The sequence below is a fragment of the Schistocerca nitens genome, chromosome 6, assembly GCF_023898315.1.
Source record: "Schistocerca nitens isolate TAMUIC-IGC-003100 chromosome 6, iqSchNite1.1, whole genome shotgun sequence".
In the NCBI taxonomy this organism is placed as follows: domain Eukaryota; kingdom Metazoa; phylum Arthropoda; class Insecta; order Orthoptera; family Acrididae; genus Schistocerca; species Schistocerca nitens.
The window spans coordinates 696,759,352-696,770,492 of record NC_064619.1 but is presented as its reverse complement, the minus strand read 5'-3'; the positions used below and the strand labels follow the sequence as shown (position 1 = coordinate 696,770,492).

At 42.0% G+C, this 11,141-nt stretch overlaps 1 protein-coding gene across 1 annotated transcript; it reads right to left on the bottom strand.

Moving 5' to 3' along the window:
- Positions 1-1,026: 1,026 nt before the first annotated feature.
- Positions 1,027-10,900, bottom strand: LOC126262760 (uncharacterized). The gene is made up of 2 exons (XM_049959572.1): positions 10,425-10,900; positions 1,027-1,209 (listed from the first exon to the last, which is right to left on the bottom strand). Exon 1 carries the CDS (start codon positions 10,777-10,779, stop codon positions 10,429-10,431), a length of 351 nt encoding a protein of 116 aa, XP_049815529.1. The 5' UTR covers positions 10,780-10,900; the 3' UTR covers positions 1,027-1,209; positions 10,425-10,428.
- Between the last annotated feature and the right edge of the window lie 241 nt (positions 10,901-11,141).

The following is an 11,141-nucleotide window of genomic DNA, read 5'->3' as shown; positions in this document are numbered from 1 at the left end:
GACATTTTTGTGTGGGGAGAGATGTGCAACCTCCTCAGAAGAGTATCTGGTTGCCCGGATAGTAGCAGCAGCAGGAACAATTCAGGATACTCCTGGGTTTTTGCCCGTGTCAGACAGAACATTATCCGACGGTGTAACCTTTGTTTACGTGTCAATGGAGGCATCTTTGAAAATCTACTGTAACTGAAATTGGGTTGTGTTAATGTGTTGTCTCTTGGTCATAAAAAAATGGAAAAATGTTTGATGATTTAATCAATTTGCCGCCATAAATATCTGCTTCTACCGGTTTAAATACTCCTCATAGGAAAAAATGACATTAGGGAAAAATATTTGTTTTGATGTCACCTAAAACCTCCCAGAGTTTGTCGGTTTCAATACTTTTCACCCTGAATAAGCAGAAAATCAGACAAGAAAATGCAGTAAGTAAAATTCACATTGCGATATCTTATTAAACGAATTGTTCTTAGATCGACAACCAAACTGAAATTGTAGTTCTAGGCGCTTCAGTCCGGTACTGCGCTGCTGCTACGGTCGCAGGTACGAATCCTGCCTCGGGCATGGATGTGTGTGATGTCCTTAGGTTAGTTAGGTTTAAATAGTTCTAAGTCTATGGGACTGATGACCACGGATGTTAAGTCTCATAGTGCTTAGAGCCGTTTGAACCATTTTTTAGCCGAAATTGTGAACATGATTGATTCCACACCAGATAATGTTTGAAACGAATGAAATGAAACATATATTGTAGAATAAACTTTCATTTTTAGTAGCTGCATAAACAAATTTGAAATACCTTAAGTAAAGAAACGTCCTTTTTCAAAGAAATGCTGCTCAGTGCTACTAATACTGTAGGCTGCACTCGTGACAATCACCGCTCCATTCTGTTCTCCGTTTTCTGTCGTTCATAATTCAGCAGTTTCGTAGGATATGCTGTGTAATGATAGGACGAGGAGGAAGAATTAGGTAAGGGAGATAGGAAGTAATAATCAGCGACAGCTTCAGGACTTAAAAGTAGATAAACGACTCAAAGAACAAAAAAATATAATTTATTTAAACTAATATGCAAAGAGTACACGATTCTGTAATGTATCAAAATAACTGAAGACATTTTCAGATCATCAGCTGGTGTGCTGGGAGACGCGCAGCAGCCGACCTTGCCGTGTGACGTGGTCTGCTGCTCCGTAGTCGCCAACGGCGGCCCACGTTACAGCCCTGTAACACAGACGAAAACAGAGCCATCAGCAGGTGTGGCCACTCGCTGCCACCTACTCAGCCAGAGTACTGTCTGTTGATGTTGAACTACGGATCCAAATCTTGCACAGCACAGCATACTGTAAAAAACCATCTACCGCTATAGAAAACGTTTGCGGGAGTACAGAATGGACCAGTTACATTTAGTGACGGAATAGCTCAAAGCTAAAATTTCACTGTGCTTTGACTTCGTCTATTGATAATTTCATGCATGAAACTTGCTGTGTCGCTCCAACAGTGCTGAAAATTGCGTATCCTTACACATAGACCTCACAGCAAATTTCAGTGACATAACTCCAGCATTTTCGCACACTGCAGCTTTGATCAGAAATAATGTGCACTTCTCACCAATGTCTTGCACTTGAACTAAATGAGGAACATGTTGTTTTTTAATGCCTACATAACCATATTTTTAGGTGTTGAAACTAATGAAACTTGGTAGTGAACTTCAGCTTGAGGTTAAACTTCAGTCTTCTGTTTCTGTGCTTACTTTCTAGTAAAGATGCTTACGAAAGGATTCTGCACTGAGAGCACATAGTTTCGTCTTTTTTTCTCTTATACAAGTGTGTGAAGATTCTCCATCACGAGTGAGTTTTCTTTATTTTTCCAATTAGCACATACCGTTATTCATGCGGCTGTTATCTGAAGTACATATTCCGAAGCAATTTATCACGTACAATTTTTATGGTTACCACGTTGTTATGACACTATGAAATTGTTCTCGCAAATACACACTGTATTAACATTAGCATATATGTCGATCAGCTTAGCATATAACTACTAGACTTACAGATCATGAAAAGAAAAGAAAGATTTCACTTTTACTGAACATACTCTGAATGAATGCCTTCTTTATGATATTAAATATGGTGCTCTCCACACAGGAACTAAAGGCAGAAAACTAATGTTACTTAAAAATTCTGGCTCTCAATAAACACCAACCTTAGAACCTTGACTTAATGATCAAATACTGTTCCAGCACTTACCCTTGCTAAAGCAGCAACATCCAGTTAATGTTTCCTCCGCCATAAAATAATACTCTTATTGTAAATAGTATAACAGTTCCCCAGCCACGTTCCACTGACTCCTTCTTCCCCGCTGCCGCATCCCTTTTTTTGGCATTTTGGCCTGCTCATGTAACACAGTAGTTTGTACCAAGTCTTACTTGTGTACGGTTGTTGGCCTATATATTCTTATACTTTTAATCTTTGACGGTGGAGCAATGTAGTATTTATCTGTTCACAGATTTTTGTGAATTTCATTATACTTGTAAATAAATTCAAAAGTCGTGCATGATGCGGAAATTTTTCAGGCATTTCAATGTGTATGAAGTCATATCCCTTGATTTATTATAGGTATGGTGGCTATTAACTCCACAGCGATTGTTTCCTGATAGTAAGGGAGATGTAAACCAAGTTTGGTTAAACCAGTCCATTGGTTTGGGAGGAGATATGGGACAAATATATACATACATAGACATCCATTTTTATTATATATTCGTAAAAAGGTATCATATCTTTGGAAAAACAATCTTTGCGCAACTATAAACTCTTACCGATTTGTGTGGTCAATATGTCTAAAGTTTTCTAAGGATGGCCTACAAATCCATAAGCTTCAAAACGAACTTTAAAAATTGTATTGTAGAACGTCAATACTGCATAGTTCAGTTTTTACAGCCACATCTACATCTACATGGATACTCTGCAAATCCCACTTAATTACCTGGCAGAGGGTTCATCGAAACACCTTCACAATAATTGTCTATTATTCCACTCTCGAACAGCACGTGAAAGAAAACGAACACGTATACACCTACATATTTCCGTGCGAACTCTGATTTCCTCTATTCCAATATGGTGATCGTTCTATCCTATGTAGCTCGGCGTCAACAAAATATTTTCGCGTTCGGAAGAGAGGATTGGTGATTGAAATTTCGTGAGAAGATCCCTCCGCAACGAGAAAAGCCTTTCTTTTAATAATGCTTACCCCAAACCATGTATCATGTCCGTGACACTGTATCCCCTATTTTTCGACAGTACAAAACGTGTTGCTCTTCTCTGAACTTTCTTGATGGACTCCGTTAATCTTATCTGGTAAATATCCCACAACAGTACTCCAAAACAGGACGGAGAAGCATAGAGTAGGCAGTCTCTTTGTTAGATCTGTTGCATCTTCTAAGTGTTCTGCCAGTAAAACGTAGTGTTTGGTTAGCCTTCCACACAACATCTTCTGTGTGTTCTTCACAATTTAAGTTGTTCGGAATTGTAATTCCTAGGTATTTAGTTGAATTTACGGCCTTTACATTTGAATGATTTATTGCGTAACCGAAGATTAAGGTATTCCTTTTAGCACTCATGTGGATGACCTCAAGCTTTTCATTATTAAGAGTGAATTGCCGATTTTCGCACCATAGTGATATCTCTTCTGAATCGTTTTGCAGTTTGTTCTGATCTTCTGAAACTTTACTAGACGATAAACGACAGCATCATCTCAAACAACCTAGCACACTATGTTACTGTTTACGAAAAGTGTCCTCCAACATACGACTCAAGGAAGCCTCTCATTTCGTTCAGTCGATTTTTGATGATCACTGGTGATTGTTCTTAGTTGCGAAAAACGAAATTTTAATGAATGTTTTATTTTCACAACTTTGTCACTGACCTCTCATTTAATAAAGAGTACATAGGTAATAATTCAAGGCTTTTCTTTCTGCTCGTTATGTTTGAAACAGCAAGTCATATATTTTCTACAAGGCAGCTCCGCTACTCCCCAGTAATTTACTTTTTATCGCCAGACTGTCCCACTGCCTCATTAACTATACCATTTTCGGCAAAGGATGTATTAGTTTCAGGTAAGTATTCAATCATCCTTTTAAAGCCTGTTATTCAGTAAGCGCAGTTTTACAAGTGTCAGTTATGTTTATTGCTCATCGACACTGCAAGATTTCGATAGGCTACTCCTTATATAAACGATTATCAGAAGATATCGGCGCAAGACGCAGGTAGACTATGACCAGCTACTGCGTAATCTACGGACCTTTGTACTCGATCCCAAATCACGCCAGTTTTAACCTTCAAATGGTTGCTGTGCCATATACCAATCGTATCAATTGGATAAAATTGTAGCTGCGGTTGAGAATTGCGTAAATAAAATCAAGAATTTTTTTTCTTCTTTCCAGTTACACAACACTTTTCCTTTTCCCTTTTTTGTTATAATTACCTTAAATTTGTCCCATTATTAGAAAATTAGTGTATCCGGTGCTTTTACATGGTGTTTTCCGATCTTCGCTCACTTTTTAGATATATCTATTACTATTTTTTAGGCTTTTTGTTGCTCAGTGTTTTCATTTTAATGTTTAACGCTCTCATTAGTAAACCTTACATTTTCAAAGCTTTATAACCTGTGCTACTTAACATCTCGCCTGATCACTGCAAGGACTCGAAAGTTAATGTCACCAATGACGTTGATTATCGAGATCACTGATGCGAGAAAATCGTTCAGATCATGAAATCTATATTATTAAGTCTCATGCATGAGTCTTCCAGGATATGTCTCAAGGGCAGACTCTCATTACGTATGATGGATTTTTGATAGTGACTGGTGATAGTAACTTGCGGCGAGTTGCCATTGACAGTTGTATGAAGAAGAGATGTAACAACTCATAGTTAAGTTATCAGTCCCGGAGATTGCGATTGAAGTACATGGAAAAAGTAATGAGTACGCGCGTAGAAATAGTTATTTAGAAGGCAAAGGTTATGTTGATGTTTTCTTGGAAAACGAATTTTATTTTAAAACACGATGAGTCATTTTTTAGTCAAAGAGATGTTGTTCGAAAGTGCTTAGTTACTTCTGACAGAACGACTTGTAGACTGAATGAGTGTATTAACAAGCAAACCAAAATCGTCAATTTCGTGTTACAGTGAAGAAATTAGAGATATAACAATCTTTATTTGGAAAAGTAAATAGAAAGCCACTATTTACGCAATATTTTGAGTTCTTGTATTGAAAAAATCTTTTTGAAACAGATAAATCTTGTTTCTGATCCTCCTACATTAGAAACAGCATGTCCCTGTTCACACAAAAATCGATAAATAGTAACATAATAAGATTAATTCTGTTGCTCCTATTCGCCCTTTTCTGTGGGGTGAAGAGAAACAACAAGGTTTTATTTTTTGTTATAGAAGAGTGAGATATGTCCCAAATCTGATTATAAGTTTAAAGTTAGGAACGAGACCTATCCCGTTTAATTTAGATTTTCATAATTCCTTTTAAATTATTAATTCTTTTCCTTTAAAACCGAAAATTGTTCATATTCATCCTATTTTGAGGTACCCACGTAAGAAAACATATCTCGCGTATCCTATATGGCGAGACGTCGAAACACGTCATAATGAACCCAGGAACGTTGTCGAACATGATCGTTTTGGTGGTCTAGGTGTCATGGTGTGGCGATGCATAATGTTGGATGGGCCTACTGACCTCCCAGTCTTTGAACACGGTACTGTCGCCGGTCAAGCTGTGCCTTTTTTTGAAGGTGCATTCGGCCCTGAGCTCATGTCTGTGGATGACAATGCGCGACCGCATCGAACAGAGCAGACAGAGGAACCTTTGGAACGGGAGGACATTCGGCGAATGGACTGGCCTGCCCATTCCCCCAACGTAACTCCCATCGAACACGTAGGGATGCGTTGGGGAGAGATACTGCCGCACCAAAAAAAAGGCCAACTCAAGTAAACCATTTGCAGAAAAAGCGGTGCTCACAGATTTCTGGGGTGCAAAAATGGCAGTTCTGGATAATTACTTTGACAATAATGTTGAGGCAGTAATGATAGTAGTTGAGACAGTATGAATTTCGGTTTTATATCTAAAGTAAGTACTGAAACATACAAAATCATGTAAAACGAAAAATTTGTGACTTTACATGGTAAGTAACTTCCTGGCATGCTAAGTTATTTTGTGTAAAAGTCAGTGAAAAACTTAATTTAAAATAATTTATCATTAAATAACTAAGCAAACGACATTTTGGTTATAAAGGTAAAATTGGCGTAATTTTTAGGCTTCAGTCACTATTTTTTTCATTTGGTGGTTGCCATTATTTTCATTTGTTGTATTGTCTGAGTGAAAGGGGGCGTGAATGAGGCATGTATGTGAAACATGGATAGTTGAATTTGTTAATAATTACGTGTGAGTGAGCCTGAGAATCAGACTGTACAACCTTGCTGTGAGTCACATGCATGGAGGAATGCGATTGTAAAGTAGCCAGTTTTCGGTGTTTTTGTATCGTAGTATTTACTTTTGTCCTTCAGATGAGTAAAGATAGGGTTAAATTTACATAATTTGCTTTTTGGCATTGATTAATTTTTGTTTTTGTGTAAACTGATTTCGGAACTGACATTGGTCGAAAAAGAAAGATTAGTGGGGAGTATGAGTTGAAATACAACTGGCGACCACGCTCAGCGAAGGGACCATCCGCGCTCTTTGGTACCAGGAGACGATTTCGCTCTTTCGTATCTATGTCGTTAATGTTACGACTTATCTAAATTTATTTTGCGAAGAATAGAATTAATTCGTAAAAGTTTTTGACTCGTCATGGATGACATCTACAAAAATTCCGAGTTCTTCGTGTGAGCTGGGACTTACTTTCAGTGGGTACAAATCAGGCGTGGCTTGCTGTGCGGCCATAATTGCGAACTTTCAGATTCATAGAACGTGGTGAACGGCATAGTATTTGGGGGAGCATTCAAAACCATTAAAAGTTGTATGTATTTATAATTCCAGAATGAATTTTCTCTCTGCAGCAGTGTGTGTTGACATGCGACTTCCTGGCAGATTAAAAATATGTACCGGATCCTGGACTCGAACCCAAGATGTTTCCTTTTCGTGCTTCACCGACATTTTTGTCGTTCTATCTATCTGTTTCTTCGTCATTTTTCGTGATCTGTTCTGTGCTGTTATCACATGACACCTGTCAAACTCCATTACTGAAGACTTCACTCACTCTTTTCTTTTTTTCAGAGGTCTATCAGCGTAACAGATAAGCGCCGACTTGTGGAACTTTTTGATGAGGGGGATATGTCTAATTTATACTGGTGGTGGTGATTGGGGGGGGGGGGGGGGGGAGCGGAAAGCGGGCGTTTGCCTCTGTCTGGGAGACCAATATGCAAGCACATTTTCAGATTTTCAGTAATGTACCATACGTTGGACCATCAACAAACAAAAGAACTATGATAAATTTTTACTTGTTCAAGCTCAATTCACTCAACAAGGTTTCTTGAGTGATGTTTGAAGCTCCTTGAACCAACTTTTCATCCATCTTTTCTGCTTGCAACAGAGTAGAGAAATTACCACAGCAGGAGCGTCTTCATTGTCCAACGTTCCGAGCCATAGTATTATTGCAGAATATTACTGACAATATAACCGACAACAATAGTCTATTTAAACCGTCAATAATGCTGCACAATATTATTGTGCAATACACTGAAGTGACAAGAGTCATAGCATATCTTATAATACAGTGTCGGGCCTCCTTGTCCCCGCCATAGTGCAGCATCACGGCGTGGCATGGACTCCACAAGTCGTGAGAAGCGCCTGTAGAAATATTGACCCATCCTGCCTCTATAACCGTCCATAATTGCGAAAGGGTTGCCGGTTCAAGATTTTGTGCACAAACTGACCACCAGGTTACGTCCATAGGTGTTCGATGGGATTCATGTTGGACGATCTGGGTGGCCAAATCATTCTCTGGAATTATCCAGAATGTTCTTCAAACCTATCGTGAACAACTGTGGCCCAATGTCTGGGAAGATGAAGTCCATGAATGGCTGCATATGGTCTGGTGGTAGCCGAGTACAACCATTTACAGTCAATGATCGATTGAGTTCGGCATGAGGACGAAGTCCATTCCATGCAAACACAGCCCACAGCATTATGGATCCACCACCAGCTTGCACAGTGCCTTGTTGATAAGTCGAGACCTTGGCTTGTGGTCTACATCACACTCGAACCCCTCCTTCGCCTCTTACCAACTGAAATCGACACTCATCTGATCAGTCCAGGGTTTTCCTGTCGTCTAAGGTCGAATCGACATCGTGAAGAGCCCAGGAGAGGTGCTGCAGGCGATGTCGTGCTGTTAGCATAGGTGATCGCGTCGGTCGTTTTTTGTCATAGCTCATTAACGCCAAATTTCGGCGCCCTCTCCTAACAGATACGTTCACCGTACGTCCCACGTTGATTTCTGTGGTTATTTCACGCAGTGTTTCTCGTCTGTTAGCACTGACAACTCTACGGAAACGCCGCTGCTCTCGCCCGTTAAGTGGAAGCCATCGGTCACTGCATTTTCTGTGGTGAAGGGTAATGCCTGAAATCTGGTGTGCTCGCCACACTCTTGACACTGAGGATCTTGGAATATTCAGTTCCCTAATGATTTCCGAAATGGAATGTCCCATGCGTCTAGCTCCAACTATCATTCCGCGTCCAAGGTTTGTTAATTGCTGTCGTGCCGCCTTTATCACACCGGAAACGTTTTCACGTGAATGACCTGAGTACGACTGACAGCTCCGGCAATGCACCATCATTTTATACATAGTGCACGCGATACTACCGCTGTCTGTATATGAATACAGGGTGGTACAAAAAGGTACGGTCAAACTTTCAGGAAACATTCCTCACACACAAATAAAGAAAAGATGTTATGTGCACATGTGTCCGGAAACGCTTACTTTCCATGTTAGAGCTCATTTTATTACTTCTCTTCAAATCACATTAATCATGGAATGAAAACACACAGCAACAGAACGTACCAGCGTTACAGAAAATGTTCAAAATGTCCTCCGTTAGCGAGGATACATGCATCCACCCTGCATCGCATGGAATCCCTGATGCGCTGATGCAGCCCTGGAGAATGGCGTATTGTATCACAGCCGTCCACAATACGAGCACGCAGAGTTTCTACATTTGGTACCGGGGTTGCGTAGACAAGAGCTTTCAAATGCCCCCATAAATGAAAGTCAAAAGGGTTGAGGTCGTACGAACACTTCGACTGAAATGTACAGGAGCTCCATCGTGCGTGAACCACATGTTGTGTCGTACTTGTAAAGGCACATCTTCTAGCAGCACAGGTAGAGTATCCCGTATGAAATCATGATAACGTGCTCCATTGAGCGTAGGTGGAAGAACATGGGGCCCAATCGAGACATCACCAACAATGCCTGCCCAAACGTTCACAGAAAATCTGTGTTGATGATGTGATTGCACAATTGCGTGCGGATTCTCGTCAGCCCACACATGTTGATTGTGAAAATTTACAATTTGATCACGTTGGAATGAAGTCTCATCCGTAAAGAGAACATTTGCACTGAAGGGGGATTGACACATTGTTGGATGAACCATTCGCAGAAGTGTACCCGTGGAGGCCAATCAGCTGCTGATAGTGCCTGCACACGCTGTACACGGTACGGAAACAACTAGTTCTCTCGTAGCACTCTCCATACAGTGACGTGGTCAACGTTACCTTGAACAGCAGCAACTTCTCTCACGCTGACATTAGGGTTATCGTGAACTGCACGAAGAATTGCCTCGTCCATTGCAGGTGTCCTCGTCGTTCTAGGTCATCCCCAGTCGCGAGTCATAGGCTGGAATGTTCTGTGCTCCCTAAGAGGCCGATCAATTGCTTCGAACGTCTACCTGTCGGGACACCTTCGTTCTGGAAATCTGTCTCGATAGAAACGTACCGCGCCACGGCTATTGCCCCGAGCTAATCCATACATCAAATGGGCATCTGCCAACTCTGCATTTGTAAACATTGCACCGACTGCAAAACCACGTTCGTGATGAACACTAACCTGTTGATGCTACGTACTGATGTGCTAGATGCTAGTACTGTAGAGCAATGAGTCACATGTCAACACAAGCACCGAAGTCAACATTACCTTCCTTCAATTGGGCCAACTGGCGGTGAATCGACGGACTACAGTACATACTGACGAAACTAAAATGAGCTCTAACATGGAAATTAAGCGTTTCCGGACACACGTCCACATAACATCTTTTCTTTATTTGTGTGTGAGGAACGTTTCCTGAAAGTTTGGCCGTACCTTTTTGTAACACCCCGTATATCGCTATCCCATGACTTTGTGTCCTCAGTGTGTTAGTGATCGTCCACATGTCGCTTTACGCACCTGTTCAGGTGTCGCCAGCACGCGACGGCGCCCACTCGTTGGAGTCCGGCAGCCTGCGCCCGACGTGACCAGCGGAGGCGGCGCCGCTGGAGGCTCTGCTGGAGAAGTGGTCTCGGTGCCCTGCCGGCGCCCACTCGTTGCTGTCGGGCAGCCTGGGGCTCGCCGCCGTCGCCGCCGCCGCTACCCTTCCCGCCGGCGCCGCCTCCGCGGCGTCCTTCCTCCGGGTGAGCTGCTCCAGGCGGCGGCGGAACTCCTCCTTGTGCATCGCTGGAGCCTCCACAGGTGCCGCCCTGGTCGCCAGGTAAGCTCGGCCGCCCGACACCGCGGCGCCGACACCCTGCCGGGCGCTGAACATCTCTCCTGCAGCGTCTGAAGCACTCTGCGGCTCCTGGTATAAGGCGTCGGACGCCGAGAAGTTGCCGCCCTAAGCTTCTACTCAGAGGCAGCTGCTAACGCTGTGGATATCTCCCCATCTCTGCTGCTTCCTTTTATCGGGCCGGATGTGATGCCGGACAATGCGTCAGGTGTTATCTCAGCTTATCTGCCTTGTGAGCACGTTGTCATCCGATCGGTTTTCTGACGAAAAATGACGACGAAACTCGCTATCGCGACGGAAAGTCGCAGTGTTCTGCAGCAACTGAAACGCCCTGCCTTAAGAATTCATTTTATTACGTCATCCATTCCTATGGTAAAACACAGGGAGCGAGAGTTCTCTAC